Source organism: Chelon labrosus (assembly GCF_963514085.1).
Source record: "Chelon labrosus genome assembly, chromosome: 2".
Taxonomy (NCBI): Eukaryota; Metazoa; Chordata; class Actinopteri; order Mugiliformes; family Mugilidae; genus Chelon; species Chelon labrosus.
This window is the reverse complement of record NC_140338.1, coordinates 13,708,623-13,728,450: the sequence shown is the minus strand read 5'-3', so window position 1 is coordinate 13,728,450 and position 19,828 is coordinate 13,708,623. Positions and strand designations below refer to the sequence as shown.

At 42.2% G+C, this 19,828-nt stretch overlaps 1 protein-coding gene across 1 annotated transcript; it reads left to right on the top strand.

Annotated features, from left to right (window-relative positions):
* Positions 1-1,869: 1,869 nt before the first annotated feature.
* On the top strand, positions 1,870-15,578 carry ern2 (endoplasmic reticulum to nucleus signaling 2). Its single transcript, XM_084569562.1, has 24 exons — positions 1,870-2,188; positions 3,818-3,935; positions 4,018-4,051; positions 4,980-5,052; positions 5,159-5,231; positions 5,400-5,522; positions 5,613-5,714; positions 6,202-6,261; positions 6,390-6,606; positions 7,364-7,442; positions 7,611-7,761; positions 8,173-8,324; positions 8,570-8,755; positions 10,843-10,984; positions 11,127-11,231; positions 11,395-11,485; positions 12,542-12,731; positions 12,816-12,912; positions 13,026-13,225; positions 13,354-13,501; positions 13,589-13,716; positions 13,953-14,076; positions 14,172-14,239; positions 14,326-15,578. The coding sequence occupies exons 1-24, from the start codon at positions 2,099-2,101 to the stop codon at positions 14,506-14,508; spliced, it is 2,934 nt and encodes a 977-aa protein (XP_084425688.1). The 5' UTR covers positions 1,870-2,098; the 3' UTR covers positions 14,509-15,578.
* The last annotated feature ends 4,250 nt before the right edge of the window (positions 15,579-19,828 follow it).

Genomic DNA, 19,828 nt, shown 5'->3' with positions numbered 1-19,828 from the left:
ACATTAAAACCAATGAAAGGTGAAGTGAACAACATTGACTGACAATTCATTGTTCTGCTGGGAAACTTTTGGATCAGGAGTTCATGTGGATGTTACTTAGACATGTACCACCCACCTAGACCAGACCAGGCACCCCCACCTCATAGCAATGACACTCCTTGATGGCAGCAGCCATCCCCAGCAGGATGCAGCCTGACACAGGCACACACACAAAGATGGTTTAGGAACAACTCGAAAAAAACAGGGCCTGTATTCCTAAAGATTCTGAGAATCCTCTCAGAAAGCTCCTAACTTAGCCTAAAAATTCCTAGCTAGGAGTCTCAGCTTAGGAGTGATTCCAGAAAATTCTCAGAGAACTCTGAGCAAGGAATGGACATAAACTCTGAGGAGGTGTGGTTGACCCCGTTGCTAGGTATGAGTCATCATTTCAAGAGGTGTGATTGGTTGATCCTAAAACTAGATAAAAAATACACTTTTGGTGATAATTGGCCTAGAATGGAGCGTCAAATCAATAGACTTAATAATAGAATCTAATCTCTATGAAGACTGGAATTATAACATTTTACATAAAAATAAATAAATAGTAAGCTATACTTTAAAAATTATCCTACAAAATGTGTGAAAACTCCCACTTGCACAGTATTCACATGCTGATTGTTCTAATTATTTGCTTCCATTCATTTACCATGCTGGTCATTTTTGCCCTTCATCCATTTGGTATTAACGAGGGTAAAATGGCTCAGCTTTCATCAATTTCTGTGATTGCTGACCGGCCTAGAAGAAGCAGTGTTGATTGGCATTCAAATCTTCCACAAACTGAACAGCAGTGGAGAAGAAATGAAGTAGGACAGAGGACAGAGGAACAGTGTTTGCTTCTGGCTGAACTGGTCAAAGAGAATTAAAGTGTTTTGAGATGTAGATTTGGCCCCAAGTCATCACTGCTGCATTGTTGCATTTTTGCATTTTTCCTGTTGCTAAATACCTCAGTGTTGTGATGACTTTCATTTCTGGTAATATTATGATTGTAACAAGCTTGATTGTCATTCAGTGTTTGGAGAATATCTCTCCTGTCTCTTCTTTCAGCCATTTTCTCCTCTGCTTAAGGATCTCCTCCTAAAAGTCCTCCTCCCTGCTCTTAACAGATCTCACCTTAGGAGTACTCTTAAGAGCTAAGATTGTTTAGGAATACCTTTTATCTTTACTAGGATCTACTCCTAACTTTGAGGGGAAATTCTTAGAAAACATCATGATTCTAAGAATTTTCTTAGAATTTGGCCACTAGGAGCAACTCTTTGCACTAAGAATGTTTAGGAATACGGCCCCTGGCCTCCAGATTCACAACAAGTATCTGTGGGATGCACTGGAACAAGCCTGATCCACATAGGCCCTTCCAAAGGCCCCCATTAACAACCACAGGACACCCTCAGAAGGCCCGTATCCATTCTCTGATGAGTCACAACTGTTTTGGAGGCACAAGGGAGACCTACACAATATTAGGAAGGTGGTCATAATGTTATGCCTGATTGATGTAGGCTGCAATAACTGAAATACAGCTGTAATTTATAAGTGAAGTGAAGTTCTTCCAGCAATGATTGTTTGTTTGTGTGTGTGTGAGTGTAGAGAACAAATAATGACGCCATCCACCACTTTCTATTGCACAAAAACCTCCTCTTGTTGCGTTCACATCTGCCCTGTTGTCTCTTTCCACGTGTTCCAGCTTTTTCTACGGCCCCTCCCCTTCTGCTCCGAACCTCTCTTCTCATTGGCCCAGACGCCTGTCAGTCACCACGAATAGAAGGAAGAAACCCCGCCCCCCTCGTCGCTTGACAGTTCTCCCCTGACGTCAACGGTTCCGTCCCAACACGGAAACATGGAGTAAGAAGCGACGAGGGTGCAGTTGCGTTGCTGTTGTTATGGATTTAAAGACGTGCTGTTAGCTTTAATTTTCACCGAGTTTGCTGACTGACCGCTCGGCCTTGACGACGTCAAACGGCCGCTGCTAACTTTCTCACAAATGGAGGCAGCCGCTGGAAATGGAGAGAGAGTTCGACCTCTGTTGTCAGTTCAATAGCTTCAGTCCTCGGGTTTGTTTAGAGCCATGAAAGAAAACGTTTTAGGGGTCATGGGGGCTCTGGGGCGCCTGCTGCTGTCTCTTCTCCTGCTCTCCTGGGACGGCACACTGTTTCAGGTAAACTTTGTCAGCGTAAAAGTTGCGTGTGTGTGTGTGTGTGTTTAGTGTTGTCGTCGTGAACACTGTTTGTGTCTTGCTATTTTTATGCGCTGCGGAGACCTCAACTGGCATCTGTGTCTATTTCGGGTTCCAGTAAAGTTGCCATGATACGATGGGACGTTTAAAGTGTTAGCTAGCTCACTGGCCAGTCCAAATTGCATGAAGAAAGCTAATACAGTGTGTGTGTGTGGAGGAGTGTGTGTGTGTCAAGAGTTCTGTTACCAGTAGCCACCCTGCACTGGGTAAACATGGGAGCGGTGGACACACACACACACACATCGTTTCCATCACTTTACACTGTCACATGATATTAACTTTGCAATGATCTAATCAGGGGTGCAGATCCGATGTCAGGATTGGGGGGGACACAAAAGTAATTTTTTTTTTTTTTTTGCTGGTATGCAACTCATACCATGCCACCATAAATCACAACTACGTAGAGGCTCGCCATATCATTCAAAAAGTACTGCACAAGGAATCATTCACTGTGCTTACCTTTCTTGTTTATTTGTCCTAAACAGCCAACAGCACGTATCACTGCTTACTTAACTGTTATATTAGTAAATCATAATTTTAAGGGTTTTGGGGCATGGAGTGTCTACTCATCCCTACTCATTTTTATATGTGAATCTAAAATGTGAAGAATGTGAAGTCTGAAAATACATTTGTTCAATTTCGAATAATTTAGGTCATTTTTTTGGGGGGGACAATTAATTTTTTTCAGAAACTGGGGGGGACATGTCCCCCCCGTCCCCCCCGGGATCTGCACCCATGGATCTAATCTACACCTAAATCTAAAATGTACTTCTTCTTCTTCTTCTTTTTATTTTTAAGTGTTTATTCAATTAATAGGTGCAATGAAATACACTAAACATACACAGGACACATTTTATATTGATTTTTCAACTTCCACATGTTGCTTCAAGTTGTAAAAATGACAAACTAAATCATAAATCATGTCCAGCAGTCAACCCTTCCTGTAAAGTAACGGTTAAAACAAAAATACTACTTCTTAAACCTAACCCTAGCTTTACTTTACTCTAAACTTAACCTGCTTTTGCCATAAATTTAATCATAACCTCACTCTAGCCTTAGCTATAATCTCCTAATCCTCATAAAACTCTAACCTAAGCCTAAACCTAACCTCGCTCATTTTGACTATAACTGTACCTTAACCCTAGATTATCACGATTTACATTATGAGGACACAAGAAGCCAAGCCCCCGCAGATTGTGTTAACAAACTGATATCAGCGTGAGTAATACAAGCACACAGACGTATATAGATGTGCACACACTCATACAAATGCACACAACCCCCTCAGTGTAGTGTTGGCAGGGCAGGGAGAATAAGGATATCCGGCTGAACTGAGGAACACAGTATAAATATTAGATAGAGGAGAAGCTCTCTTAACAATCAACCCCTTGGCAAACCTGACACACCCTCTCATGAACTCACACGCCCACTGACACAGGATGTAGTCGAGCTATGCAGCAGTACACGACCCAACGGACCTCCCTGTCTGTCAGCTGGTTTAAAGTTTTGTCTCTCTCTTTCTCTTTGGCTTTCTCTTTTTTCTTTCTCCAGGTTGTAGGGGTCAGCTCGGTCACCCTCCCAGAGTCCCTCCTGTTTGTCTCGACCCTGGACGGCAGTCTGCATGCTGTCTCCAAACAGACAGGAGACATCAAGTGGACCTTAAGAGAAGGTTCACACAGAGTCCAATACTGTTTACTTATTTAGTGTTTTAACTTTAAAATGTTTCTCATGTTTTCTTTTAATTCTTTCAGACCCCATTATTCAAGTTCCTGTCTACCTCACAGAGTAAGTAACACATCTACATGTGCACACGGGGTCAGGCCTCGAAATGTGTGTTGCACGGCAGGCGTGTGAGCTGACCATCATCTAAGTCACAAGTACAGACATCTTTCATGTCTTTATCGACCACACTGATTAAACGTTTACAGTGCTGAAAGAAAAAAATAAGTGAACCCTTTAATAACTAGCTTAACCCTCTCTCTGGCAGCACTAACCTCAGCCACACTGTCTTGATCATGTAAAAAAACCACGTTCGCTCATTTTCCCTCCATCTTACTTCACCACCGGGATGCCGTTCTCATGGAGAGCAGCGTCTCGCAGCAGTCTCCATGCAAACGTGCGTCATGATTTGCTAGACAAGGATCACATCTATTTGTTTTATATGTTAAACCAATTGTAACACACACATCCAAGCTTGCTTCATCATTTGGAGTTCAGCTGCCAACTCCTGACGCCTGTTAATGTTATTGTTTCTGAATAACAAAAACAATACAGTGATTTATAGACTTGCTTGCCAGTTCATTAGGTACACGAGTGAAAACTACTGCATTCTAATATAGCAGTCCTGATCTTATATTCATCAAGGTTATGAAATTCAGCATCTGTATAAGGTAACACGATGTGGTTTGTAGAACTATTGTATTGTATAGTGTCTAGTCTAGGTTAGGCTAAATAAAGAAACTAAACTGAACATTATAGGAGTCATGAAGGTGGATTTAGTGCAGGACTGTTAGAGGAATAGTAGAATGCATTAGTTTTTATTTCTGTACCTAATTAACTGAGCGAGTGTATGTTAATAATTCACATAGATTGTGTTTGTATATAATTATAACCTGGATGATAAATGCAGTCTAAAGGGTTGCTTTTTCTTGCCATTGTCTTATTTAATCAGTGGACTGATGTGTGTGTGTGTGTGTGTGTGTGTCTTATGTAGGCCAGGTTTTCTTCCTGACCCCAATGATGGCAGTTTGTATGTACTTGGTGGAAAGCACAAAGAAGGCTTGATGGTAAGGAATGCTATGTGTGTGTTTGAGTGTTCGAGTCATATAATGTGTGTGTGTGTGTGTGTGTGCTTTTATACTTTATGATATCATTGTCCTGATGCACCTGCAGAAACTGCCTTTTACCATCCCAGAGCTGGTTCAGTCAGCTCCCTGCAGAAGCTCTGATGGCATACTCTATACAGGTCAGTCTGTGTGTGTGTGTGTGACTGTGACATATCCAGAGAAATGTGCACCCTCTTTTATCAGTTTGTGTGCAACAGACCGTTGCCGTAAACTGAGACTTGTAAATATTTGACGTGCAGGACCTCTTTGTGTTGTGCTTACAATTGTGTGTGTTTGCACACGTGCAGGTAAAAAGCAGGATGTTTGGTTTGTGGTGGATCCTGAAACAGGTGAAAAGCAAACCAGTTTAACTACCTCCGCCTCTGAATCCATCTGTCCGAACACTCCTCTCCTCTACATTGGGCGCACAGGTATGTCAACCATGTGGCTCCACGCATGCAGACGCTGGCGTGGCTGAGGGTTGGGCTCGACGTTTCTCATTGTTGCCGTATGTTTTCCAGAATACATGGTCACAATGTTTGATACTAAGACACAAGAGCTGCGATGGAACGCCACTTACAACGATTACTCTGCTCCTCCTTATGACGAGAAGCAAGACTACAGTGAGTCCCTGCACGCACGTTCAGTAAATACACTTAAGACTGATGAGACTGAAGAATGAAAGCCTTACCAGACTGACAGTTGTATGTCATTTTAAATGAGTTTGAGATTGTAGACAGCATGTAACTCAACATTCAGCTTTCATTTTTTTTGTCTGGAGGCTATTTCAAAGGTTCATAACATTGAATGTTTAATATTTGACTCAAAACTACTGCACTACAAGAACAAAAGATGATGCACATGCATGATACATGGACGCCATGATGTCCAGCACTTTATATTTTAATACAGATACATGCTGAAGTGCAAATTTAGTAGATTTAGTGGCCCACTTTGAAGTAAATGCTCTGTCAGTTGTTTCTAGTTTAACGTTTGATGAAGACAGCCAGATGAAGTGTACTGAGACTGAGAAAGGACAAAGAACTCACATCAAATGAAGTTACAGATATCTCTCTTTCTAACAACCTGCTGTTCCTGCTTTCCCTCCAGAAATGGCCCATCTGGTTTCGAGTGGCGACGGTCTCGTAGTGACAGTTGACAGAGAGTCAGGTAGGGGGAGGTGTGTGGTTTTCACTATGTGAATATTTTATTATTCGTTAGTGTGCGTTTGATGCATTTCTTAATGTTTATCTCCGCCCGCTAGCTGAGTCGTAATTGTTGAGTTGCTGTGTTTCCAGGTGACGTCCTGTGGAGTCAGAACTACGGCTCGCCTGTCATAGGGGTCTACCTGTACTCCGGAGACTCTCTGAGACACGCCCCTCACCTGTCCCTCGCCATTGAAACGCTGCGCTTCCTCACCTTCTCCTCTGCCAATGACCAGGCAGACGCACACTCCACTTTGAAGTGGAGCTATCAGTTTGTGAAGGAGCAAGCCAGCGCTCAAACACAACTAGTGTAAGAGAAACTGTCAACACTGAAGCTTCTGCGGCCCTGAAGTCATGTCCTATGTCTGGGTTAATTATCAAAAGTCATTAATAATGATTATAAGTAGAAGGCTCTTAGGAAACACAAAGTTCTGACATGCATCAAATTTAACTGATAATAGCTGCAGATTAAGCTTTAACATCCGCTTGGTATTAGCAAAACAATGGTCACTTTATTTCCTTATCCCCTGCAGTCAGACAGATAAAGGGAAATGAGACAAAGAAAGATGCAATGCAAGTTCCCAGACTCAAACTGGTAAACATGTAGATCATGGTCGGGTCCTTTTTTGGATTTTCTTTTTTGGATAGCGACAAACAAAACACACGGGGAGATGAAATGAAGCAGAGACAATGCTCTGATATGCTATTCCACATTTTAAAGGTCACGCATCACTGTGTTTGCTGTTTGCTAAATTGCAAAATTAATTAAACCTTGTTTTGTTTTGTTTTGTTTTTAATATGTGATTTAATTGAGCAAGAAACATTTTTCCAATTCCAGTGATATGAGGAAATGTTTCATTTGATGATGCAGTAAATGTCCATTTAGAAATTGAAAATAAGGATTGTGTCTCAGATTTACAATTATTAATGAAAACTTCATAACAGAAACCCAGTTAATTTTTGTCCTAAGGTCAGTCCATCATCTTACAATGATTAAACAGTAATTGGTCACAGCCATAAAAAGTCTTTATTAGCTGAGGAAATAATCCATCTTTTGTTCTCTTTAGACCCACTCTCTATGTAGGAAAATTGGACTCCCACCTCTATGCCTCGACTTCTCTCGTCCACCATGGAGTCTCATTAGTGGTGAGTTCAGTACACATATTTTTTATATATCAGAATTTGTATCAGTCCTCCTCCATGATTTAACAGAACACTAATACAGTGCATCAGGGAGCGAAGAACTGCTAATGATCGAGGCGATAACGAGAACGCCGGTATGTGACTAGTTTGTGTTTTCTGTCGCCGTGGCAGCCCCGGGGACTGACCCTGGCACGCATTGAAGGTCCAATGACGGCCGGAGTGACGGTCAGAGAGAGAGGGGAGTGTGAGATCACACCATCTACTGATGTTCGCTATCCGCCAGGGAGCACAAACAGCCAGAAAAACCACTGGCTGCTAATTGGTAAACACATACGAACAGACTCTGATATAACTTCAAATTGGATTCGTAACATTGAAATTCAAAGCTTTAATAATGCTGTGTAAATAAAGCCACAGTAAATACATATGAATATGTGTTTTCAAATTACAGAGCAGCCAAGGCTCCGTTTTTTTCTTCAAGAATTACAAAAGTAAATATGATAACTTAAACAACTTTGTGCAGAGGAACTTTTAGTTGTATTAGAAATACAAGTTTGAGACAGTTGTGGTTAATAAATTAGGATTAGTAAATCCCCCATTCTATGAGCCAAATCATATTTGGCTTTTTGCCTGTAATATTATGTGCTGCTTGTTCTTTAAGAAGGAAAGGGAAACCAGAAACGCAGCCCTGACTGACGTTAATGCCTTGTATGTGTGTGTTTCTGTGCCGTAGGTCACCATGAGCTTCCTCCAGTCGCCCACACCACTATGCTGAGGGAATTTCCCGTCACCCTGCAGCATTCTGGCGACGCGGTCATCCCCCCTCGAACTTCTTCATCCTCTGGCTCTCCAGTATCCCCTGCCTCCTTCTACCGGGAGCGCTACGTGAGTGGCCTGACAATTTGTAAATACAGAAATGGTCTTTTTCTGTCAGGCTCATAGTGTCCATTATACATTAATGTCCTACTTTAAGCTGTGCCAAATACCAAAGAAGTGATCTCATACATTATTAAATGCATCTTTTAGAACAAACTGATTTGTAGAAATCCAAGAACATAAACACAGACTGAAAAAGTGAATCATTATGAATCCACTGATGCTTCGTGCTGTCATCTTCTTGTGTTCTTTAGTTTCAGACGGTTGGTGGTAGCCATGGTGATGCTAATGCTAACAGAGGAGAGGCTGATGAGAGGACATCAGGACAGGCTCAGAGGACAGCCACTGTGTCGGTCTACTTCACTCAGGACCGTCTGACTCTGGCTGTCATGACGCTACTACTGGGAGGATGGCTTACCCTTGTGCTCGTGTATCCCATTGTGAGTTCACGTGTGTTATGTGTATGTGTGCTTGCAGCTTTTCGGTAATTCTTGGAAATATGTGTATTCAGATGAGAAGATTGATACCACTCATCTCTATATCAGAGCTTCAGACAGCAGCTGTTTTACCTGTAGATTAGAAACAGCTTGGGTCTGTCAAAAGGTATCAAATTCTTCCTTCTGGCACCTCCAACACACTTACAACGTCAAAGTGAGAATTTGTGGTTTTATCTGGTTACCTGGTGGTTTGTGCAGAGGCAGCAATGTTCTCTGCAATAGTGTGCATCAGCACCTTCTCAAACCTGCTGCTTTAAAGATATGAGAGTCCCTGGTCAGACCATGCATTAACTGCCAATCTGGCCACTCAGATCAGACGTGGCGCTCTGCATGCAAATTAACACCGACAGCATTTGGGGTCCAGTAGAATATGATAACAGGTACTGTACTACCGCCGTTTCAGTACCACGGACAGCGCTGTTTTCTGTGTGCGCGTCATGACTTAGGCACACACATGTTGATCTCTGCCCTAATGTTACTTATTTCAGAGACCTGCACAAAGCTCAGATTATAACTCCAACCCTGGGAGCTTCCGTACGTTCCATAATCTCTCGTAGTAGAGAGCAGTAGGCCTTTAATTTGACGCAGGACTCATTGTGTCTTCACACTGCCAAAGGAATGCGGTCAGATGCCACCCAGACCTCCTCCAAATGTGGTCAGAGATCGGATATCTCATATGCGTCCTCAAACGACCTGGGTGGGTTCACACCATTACTTTAAGATGGTCATATGTGAACAGATTCAACAGGACGGATCTTAATGCAAGGTCAGAACGGGGCCAAAAACTGTTATTTACTTTTGATCTATGATTTTAATACCATCTGGTTAAGTTAAGGCTCAGACAACAGGAGTTTTAATATCCTACCCGAGTTTGAAATCAGGCATTAGGAGAAACTTCACACATATTTTTCTCTGTTATCTCAAACGGGCCCACACTATGCGATTTGAAAATAACAGTGCGACACACTGTACTGGATGTTATTTAGACTGAATGTAACACCTGACATGATCCCACAGGGAAATGGATGTAAACAAAGTGCCGTCCAACAACTTGGTATGACTTTGTAATACTTTGTAATGAGAAAATAAACAAAAACCAAAGGCTAAACGATCATGAATGAGAAAATGGGAGATGGGGTCGGCTGTCCTTGGTTTTAACTGCTAAATTTCTGTAAACTCTAGTATTCGAGCTAATGTTAGCCGCAAGGTCAAGAATGATCACCGGTGCTTGTAGACTCGTCTCTCTCATTGGCTTCTGTGAAAGTGCTGATGTAATTATCCAGGTTTTAAGCCGTGAATATCAATGTTGAGCTTTTTATGATGTTCAGGGGCAGCTCTCTAAACACCTCACATTACAAGATAATTGGAACAGAGTATTTCTCTTCCCGTTGTCATGCTGGGTGCACTGGGGATAAATCACGGCCCTAAACTCTCCCCAAATATGTGTAATAATTAATTTCTTTCTAAAAAATTTAAAAGCACTGTAGCACTGTTATTATGATATTTCACCACAGTATGCACCACGAGGACATGGAGTCATTGCGGTGGGTTAGTAATTTAATAAGAATACATGATAGACGCATCATATTACTGACAACAACGTTTATCCCGACAGACTCAACTGAGCTAATTAGAATTTGGAGCACCTTCTTGCGATCATATGCATATTAATTAACAATCCAGATTTATTTACAGGGAGTCACTTCAAACAATTCAATGTGCAATTAGATGTTAATGAAACGCATTTTGCACATGAAAACAGTCTTGTCATTTAGGATTTTCAGATTCATGCATTCATAATCTCACCTAATGGAGCATAATTTGTTACACAAATAGAGATTATGGATCAATCTGCAATTCAAATGCCTACTCTTTTTTGGGGAGGTTCAGTTTTCTTTAATAAGATCTGTGCTGGATGATGAGTTTTATAATCTTTCACAAAAGGACTTTTCATCTCCCTCATTATTCTCAACATTTCCCTTTTTAAAGACAACCTTCAACAGCATGTAATCTGATGTGTGTTTCTCCAGCGTGTGTCTAACCATATGAAAGCTCAAAGGCAGCTGGAGGAGGCCCTGGAGTCACGTCTCCAGCGCATGCAGACAAACATTCAGACAGTGACCTTGGGATCTTCAGACACGGCTCTTAGTACTCAAACAAACGTCTCCAGCGGTATGTAACTTTGTACTCTCTGTAAGTAACAATGGGGGAATTAAGTTTAAAGATTAATACATTTTCTTTCCATTGTACTTGCGGAAACCCATTATATAGTGTTGAAGCAGCATTGTTCACACTGTGTATCTTCTGTTTCTAGACTCCCCGCCTGCATCTGCTGACCCTCCACCTAGTCCTCACAGTCACAGCAGTAGCACCTCAGATGTAGATAAAAATGGCGCAGCTGTGCTAAAATCTGCTGCGGGTAAGACACTTTGATTTATACGGCACAGCATCTCAGATTTGATTCATAGGGCCTTACAATCTGCACGGTATAGAACTCCCACTGTCCTTAAAGGGAAAAACTTAAACGGAGGAACAAATCTCCTTTCATCATTCTTCTTCTTTCTTATCTTTTTTTTTTTCAGAAGGAAACAGTGAGGAGGTGCAGGTGGGTAAAATCTCCTTCACCCCCTCCGATGTGCTTGGACACGGAACAGCGGGAACCTTTGTTTTCAGGTGCGGTAAATTTGTTAGTGGAACAGACCTTAATGGAAAGTTTATGTCTGTGGATTTGCATGTTTTAGATTATTAGTGAAAAACACATACTTCACATGTCTGTCAAGCATTTTTAACCCCTTGTCGCAGAGTGTCGCGAATTCGTGACGCACTGTTTCCGTTCAGACTGCAGCCGAAATAACGCATGTAATGCTCCAATGTCGGTTTGTGCAAATTAAAAAAATTCCTAGGAACCTTTTGCACGCACTAGTTTCTCGTAGGACCAGTCGGAGTGGTAAGCAAAAACACAAATAATTCATTTCTTTATATAATTGAAAAATCAATTCAGGCGTCAAGGGGTTAAGAGATTTTGATTAAACCAGTTCGAGGGCTGGATCAGGGCTGGTCCCTCAACTCAAACCGGTGCTTCACATTTCAACAACCAGAGAAACAACCCCTTAGCCAAAAAAAAACAGGGGATCAAGAGTGGCGCCAACACTTTGCTGGTCCATTGCAAAGAACCAATGACGTCTGGCTTTAAAAAAACCTCAATCTATTTGACAGTCTAGTCTGCCTCATTCACTGAAGAAGAAAAACTCAATTATGGACGTTGTGGTTACATTTTGTAATGTAAGTGTGTACTTCTGCACTATGTTGATATGCGTATAATTGTATACACATGCATAATATAATATACATTATACATAATCCATATAAATATAAAATATTAGGTACTTTGATGAATAAGCTTTCTAAAACCCAAGTGTGGGTTGGTAGGCCTTTTGATGCATTGAGCTGTCGTGGTTGAAACGGCACCGGTGTGACCACATTAATTTGGTTCTATCCAGATCTCCTTGAGCCAGCATGAACAGCAGTTCAGCCATTATTCATTTTATTATTTACACTTTTCACAGTGTTACAAATCACAGTGACACGGCCGCTCTGTTACTGGTAGAAAATAAAACTCAACATAACATGCTTTGATAAAGATTATCTGTGTTATTCAGTCGTATTCTGGTCTGGTACATACTTTATGTGCATAATGATTCAGGATGTTTTGTTTTTTTGGGACTTTAGAGGAAAGTTTGACGGACGCCATGTAGCTGTGAAGCGAATCCTGCCAGAGTGTTTCGAGGTAGCAGAGCGAGAGGTGCAGCTTCTCAGAGAGTCCGACACACACCCAAACGTGATCCGATACTTTTGCACAGAGAGAGACCGTCTCTTCAGTTACATCGCCATCGAGCTGTGTGCTGCGACCCTGCAACAGGTCAGCACCGTTACTGGACTCTATCAGTGACATTACATCCTGTTGCCAATAACTAAAATGTTTTACTATCCGTCTTCTCTGCAGTACGTCGAGGATCCAACTTGCTTTTCTGAACTGAATCCTATATCTCTACTGGAGCAGACCATGTGTGGCCTCTCACACCTCCACTCGCTCAATATAGGTCTGAGACACACGCATAGATATGGAAACGTATCAGTCATAATTACAAGACTCCTCTCTCCTCACTGACTGGCTTTTAGAAAATCACAATTCCTCCATCCTTTCTTCATCTAGTCCACCGTGACCTGAAGCCTAGAAACATCCTCCTCTCTTGTCCGAGTGCACTGGGTCGGGTCCGAGCTCTCATCTCAGACTTTGGTCTCTGTAAGAAGATCCCAGACGGTCGATGCAGCTTCTCTTTGCGGTCTGGAATACCGGGAACTGAAGGGTGGATAGCTCCAGAAGTGCTGAAGGATACACCTGGAAATAAACCGGTAGGATGAACACACAGAACATCGGGGCGTTAAGTCAACTTGACAGCCTAATTAATTACAGTGAGAAATGCTGGTTTACCGCGAATTTGAGCTGGAGATCACATCTGTTTCTCATTTCCTCATTCCAGACGGCAGCGGTGGACGTGTTCTCAGCAGGCTGTGTGTTTTACTACGTGATCAGCAGGGGGCAGCATCCATTTGGCGACACTTTGAGACGACAGGTCAACATCCTGTCAGGAGAGTATTCGCTCTCACATTTTATGCAGGATATACACGGTGAGAGTGGTCTTTCAATCATGTCAAATGGTCAGGTTTTAATGCATAAGTAACCTGAAAACAATACACTCATCTCTGCCCTATCAGATGACGTGATAGCACAGGATCTGATTGAGCAAATGATCAGCGCTGAGGCCGAGTCACGTCCCTCCACCGCCTGTGTGCTCAAACATCCGTTCTTTTGGAGCCCAGAGAAGCAGCTGCTCTTTTTCCAGGTGACTTGAGTCCATTTCTCTGTGGTCTTTTCTTCACAGATGCACAGAGCCTCCCCTCAGATGACGGCACAGTTGCTTTTCCTGGCTCCCATGTCTGCCATTTCTTTCTCGTTTGAAAACTAAAGTTAGATGTTTATTTTGCAATCTCGAAAAAGGAAAAGTTTGGATAGTTTCCTTTATGTTTAGCCTCAAGTCTGCGCACTAAAAATCCGTTTTGTTTATTTGTGTGCGCAAAGGACGTGAGCGACCGTATAGAGAAGGAGCCAGCGGACAGTCAGATTGTGATCAGACTGGAGACTGCAGGACGGGCAGTGGTCCGAACCAACTGGAGGATGCATATCTCTGTGCCCCTACAGACGGGTACGCACACAAACATGCTCATGTAGCACCTCAGTTTACACCCGTGCAGGACGACAAAGCTAACAATGATCCGCAATCCCCTTTTTCACATCCAGATTTGAGGCGGTTCAGGACATATAAAGGAAACTCAGTGAGAGACCTGCTCAGAGCGATGAGGAATAAGGTCAGCCTGTGCTCTCACATGCTCTTACACACGAGCAGAAACATTCACTCGGCCTGTTTCACCTTTTCGCGTTTCCTCCTTTACAGAAGCATCACTACCACGAGTTGCCACCGGAGGTGCAGGAGACCCTCGGCGAGCTGCCCGAAGGCTTCGTCAGCTACTTCACCTCGCGGTTTCCACGGTTACTGATGCACACACATGCTGCTCTGCACATCTGTGCACACGAGAGACTGTTTCACCCTTACTATCTGGCCCCCAATGCCAAATAGCTTTGACATAACTCTGCACTCCCTGCGCTTCACACTCCGTACGCACAGATGAGTAAAATGAATCCCTGACAGTTCCCCGTTATTGCTTTTGTAAAGCCCATACTGTTTTTGGGGGAGAAGTAGCAGTGCTGTGAAACAGTTTTTTTTTTTTAACGCCTCGGCTTGTTTTATAGATTCATTTTTATTATATTTCACTTTTCTATCCTCCACAGAGACTGCATACATTTGTATTAAACCTGTTTAAAACTGCATTTTAATGAAAACACTGTTTTTGAAATAAGACAAAAAGTTATTTTTTTTAGAAATTACGTTTAAGACACAGTAACGTTAACCAAAAGAAGATGAAAACATAACCTCTTTGACATTTTTAACCTTTGTCTGAAACATACACATACAGCACAGTGTTCCTGTTACATTAAAACAACTGAAATTAATTAGAGTGTGTTCTTAATGTCTGCTAATGCAGACGCTGGACACCTGGTTACATTAAAAATAAAGCTTGTGCTGCTGTACACGTCCACAAAGCTGCATGGCACAGGAGAAATCTAGCTGTCCATTCAATCAATTAGTCAACTCGGGCTCCTGTGTCTGCTATGCTTCATTTAGCTCTCCTGTAGAAAGTGCCAAAGACTCTCAATGTTCACCGGCTGTTTTTTTTTTTTATTTGTATGAAGGTAGCTACACTGACTTGTGTTATCCACTAAAGAAACTGAGCATCATCACTTACACAGAGAAAATATTGCCACTGATTTATGACAGGGGTGTAAAAACGCCCCAGTAAGATTTCCCAATAATGAAGTTTGTCTTGTTTACTTATTTCTAACTGAACTGCAGTTAGTTTCATTGGATCACTGCCTCCTGCATATTACTGGATTTTAAGCCAGTACAGCCCCAAGAAATGCCACTAAATTGTCAGAGAGACACCTGACACCTCTCCCTGTAAACACTGGATGGAGCTTTGTTTATAGTTTTGCAGCAGAGCGAATGATGATATATATATTTTCTTTTTGTATTTTTATTGAAGGAATGAATAAAGTGATGCTTTGGGTGTGCCAAAGAATAAACTAAAAGGAAGTCTCATCTTGGGTTTGTGAGCAGACACAGAGAAAGATTAGTTCTAATCCATGGTTTAGAGCCTTAACACAGGTTTTTGTTGACTACAGTCCCAGGTACAAAGGTACGAACACACATTTTCTCGATCATCTTCTTAAAACAAGCATTCTGATCTTACATGTGGACAAACATTTCTGCATGAGTTTTATAGAAATCAGTTCAATACACACTATGTTGCTGTGCTGCAAATCCACCTGTTACGTTTATTTTGTTACCGAGATCATCAGTGAAGCTTCAGATTGTAACGTCTGTGAAGGTCATCCAGGTCATGATATATCCCAAAAATAACTGGACTTGTAGAGTTTCTTGAAAACATTTCACTGTCACCCAAGTACACTGCCTGGCAAAAAAAAAAAAAAAAGTTCCCACCTGGATTTAACTAAGCAAATAGGTACGAGCCTCCTATTGGATAATTACTGCATGGGTGATTATCTTTCAGCTGCCAACAAGTTATTTAACCCCAACTGATGCAATGAGTAGCTTCTCATTTCTTAAACAACCATGTCTAAAGACACAACCTGTGGTCATGGAAAAGATGTTAGTTTGTTTGAGAAGGGTCAAATCATTGGCATGCATCAAGAAGAGAAAATACTAGAATTGGGGGAACTGTCCAACACATTATTAAAAACTGGAAGGGCAGTGGAGAACCATCGTCTTTGAGGAAGAAATGTGGTCAGAAAAACATCCTGATTGGTTGTGATAACTGAATGTTTGGTGAAATCAAATCGAAGAAAGACAACATTAGAACTCAGGGCTATGTTTAATAGTGAAAGTAAGAGCAATTCCACACATACAATGCAAAGGGAACTCAAGGAATTGGGACTGAACAGCTGTGTAGCCTTAAGAAAACCACTAATCAGTGAGGCTAACTTCTGTTAACAAGATACCTTGTCTTTATGAAACTCTACCCTTCTTTCACCTTGTTTATCGGACATACTTGTCTACAACGGTAGCATCTTCCACATTGGGTGCATCTATTGACCCAAACAGATTCTACTGGGTTTACACATTAAGTTTCTGTCGGTTGTGGGGTCACACTGTAGGTTTTCATTCATTCATTCATCTTCTGTAACCGCTTGTCGTCCGGAGGGTCGTAGGGGAGCTGGAGCCTATCCCAGCTGTCACTGGGAGAGAGGTGGGGTACACCCTGGACAGGTCGCCAGTCTATCACAGGATTAACACAGAGAGACAGACAACCATTCACACTCACATGCACACCTACGACCAATTTAGAATCACTAATTAACCTAACAAGCGTGTCTTTGGACGGCGGGAGGAAGCCAGAGTTCTTGGAGAGAACCCACGCAGACACAGGGAGAACATGCAAAGTCCACACAGAAAGGCCCAGTCGGCCTGGATTCGAACCCACTGTAGGTTTTGTCATTTCTTAAACAAAATCTGAACTTGTAAGGCTTCAAGTGCTTGAACAAGTGACTGGATGGCAGGTTTATTTTTAATAATAAATCCGCCTTTGTGTGTGTGTTTGGGCGTTTGACATTTTTGTCTTTTGTTCAGGAAGCAAAGACAAATTCCAAACATTACTTTGTTTGAGGCCAATTCCTTATGCCGCCGCGAACGCATTACTTTCATTCATGTGCAAATCTGTGTGCCACAGAAGTGCTCAACATTTTGAAATGTCAAGCTAATATTGCTCCGTATTTGGTTTAATGAATTTATTTATAGTTGCGAGATAAAAGAGGAGCAAAGTAAAATGCTGCAGTACTTATTTTCCAGCTGCAGAGGGAGATATATGACTAGAATACCTCCTTCTTGTTTCAAATGACTATTCCTGATATGGAGTAGAAGTATATAGAGAAGATAGACCATAACAGTATCCAGTATTTAAGGATTTCTTGTTTTTTAGTTTCTGTGCACATATTTGTGCTCGTCCCATGATGTCCAAAAAAAATACACAGACATCCTGTGCAGATAAGATGTCAGACATCAGTTAATTCCACAGTCGGTGTGAACTTAAACAGAAGTGGTTTAATGATGCGATGGCCTGGAGGGCAGTAATGTGTCATGGCCAGATCATCGGCTAATGAACCACTGGCTGTTTATTCTTCACTGTATGATTCAGCCGTTTGGTCAGCCTGTGTGCGTGTGTGCGTGTGTGCGGGTGTGCACGGAGAGGAGCAGAAACACTACTCGGCTCATTACTAAATATCAGAGTTCAGCTGTAGGTCCAATCAAAACAGCCTCAGGGAAACATCAGCTTAACCAGAGTCATGAGACCAAACACACTCGCACACACGCAACCGTACAGTTTACACACTCAGACCCACACACACACACACACACACACACGAGATAAAACGTGTGTGGCGACACTCAGGTCTGCGTGTGCTCGACTAGTCACCAATTAAATTGTTGCTCATAGATAACATGAACAGTGGATTTTAAAACAGGGGAGGCTGCCATTACATTCAGCTGTGGAGAGTTACCACAGGAAGTACATTTACTCAAGCGCCCACTTGAGTATTTCCATCTGATTCCACTTTATGCGTCCTCTCCACTGCATGTCAGTATTGCACTACTTACTCCGCTGCATTTATTTGACAGCTTTTTAAATCCAGCTCACGGTCAGAGATGAAACCGGACCTTTCGGTCGTTAGCGGCTCAGTCATCGCTCACAGTGATTTTTCCTCCTGCGTCTCATGGGGTTTCATTTCAGCAAATGTTCAAATGATCCAATATCTCACCGGGAACCAAAGATTAGAGGGAAACGGCCAAAAAACTGAGCCAGAACGTTTGTTGTTTCTTCTTTCCTCTGCCAGTAATCATCAGGCTCACGTTGATCTGCTGCCTCTGTTCTTGAAACTGTGCGTGAAGTGGTTCAAACGGTCCCCACCTGCAGCAGCTACAACAGAATTAGTATTAATAGTCTAATGATGTGATGATGAATTAGTCAGAGGGGCTGAGACACCACTCCTGCTTTAAAACCACACGTCTCTGCAACTGCTTTCACTTTCAGCAGGATGTTCACGTGTGATATTTTTGCTAAAGTAAAGGATATGAATCCTTCCTCCTTCCGCCGCCGATTGAATTTAGAACGAGCTTCCTGAATAAGAAACAGGCCGACAGTGGAGGTGAGCGGCTTCTTTCTGGTGTGCTGCAGGTTTTCGCTAGGCGGTTGCTAATGTGCTGAAAAGAAAAGCAGCTGTCGTGCGGCTGCGAAGGTGTTTGCTAGATAATTACCGTTTAAGTGGCGGTCTGGCAAAAAATAAAAATAAAAAAATTAAAAAATGGTGTCGAAATGTTAAATTGGGAGCGGTTGCTAGGATATTTAGGGGTGGTTGCTGTGTTATCTGGAAGGCGGCTCAGGTTATTGGCGGTTTCTTCTAGGTGCTATCAGGTCCTGCTGCAAAACTAATTTTCCCGGCCCGCTGTGGTGTCGCTAAGGTTTCGCTAGGCGGCTGCCACAGACTTCTGGCGGGAAAACACCAGATTGTACAGGTGGTTACTAGGGTCCCTGGCATATTCAGTGTTATTGTTCATGCGTCCTGACTGGTTTCTGCCGTATTTTTTTAGTTACTTTAATCTTGTGCGTTGTACATGGTTGCTATGGGCACCGGATTCCTGGTTCGTCGTCCGTCGTGGCTTTAAAACGGCGCAACCTCACTCTGTGCCTTTAACATTTTGAGTGAAAGGAATATTTGATTTAATTTGCGACAATTGTTTGATCGAAGGTTGTTTTAATAGAAACCCGAGCGGCCTGTGAATTTAATATAATTGTGGGAGACGAAGCCACCACTTTACTTGCCAGCTTGACACGTGTGCAGCCGAAGTGACAAGGATTAAACAGCAATTTCACTCTCAACATATTTCCTTCATATACCCGCGGATGGCTGTGCGTTAAATAAATTGGTTTATTGCCAATCTCTACGCTTTTAAGCTGCCGTCCTTTCCCGGAATCTGAACGAGGTTTTCTGAGTAGGAAAATGTTTTTGTCCCTTTGAGAGGATGATATCAGATGCACAATTATATACTCAAAGTCAGCAATCCGTTCAGGTAGGAGTCATCCTTTAACTCAAAGGAGTTGGTGGACTTGAAGTAAAAACAGATCATTTAGGCCTTTGCTTTTCCTTCTACTGAGTTAAAATATCTATATCTATCAAATAAATATTGCAGTTTGCCTTTAGTCTTTTTTACAGAGATTAATAAAGTTGCATTCAGGCACATGTGATTAAATTTCCTTGCACCTTTT

Excerpts from the sequence above, each read along its gene's own strand:
- ern2 (XM_084569562.1), top strand. The coding sequence starts at position 2,099 with ATGAAAGAAAACGTTTTAGGGGTCATGGGGGCTCTGGGGCGCCTGCTG. Across the intron at positions 5,232-5,399 it reads TGATGGCATACTCTATACAG|GTAAAAAGCAGGATGTTTGG; the intron begins GTCAGTCTGTGT and ends GCACACGTGCAG. Across the intron at positions 7,443-7,610 it reads ACCATGGAGTCTCATTAGTG|CCCCGGGGACTGACCCTGGC; the intron begins GTGAGTTCAGTA and ends TCGCCGTGGCAG.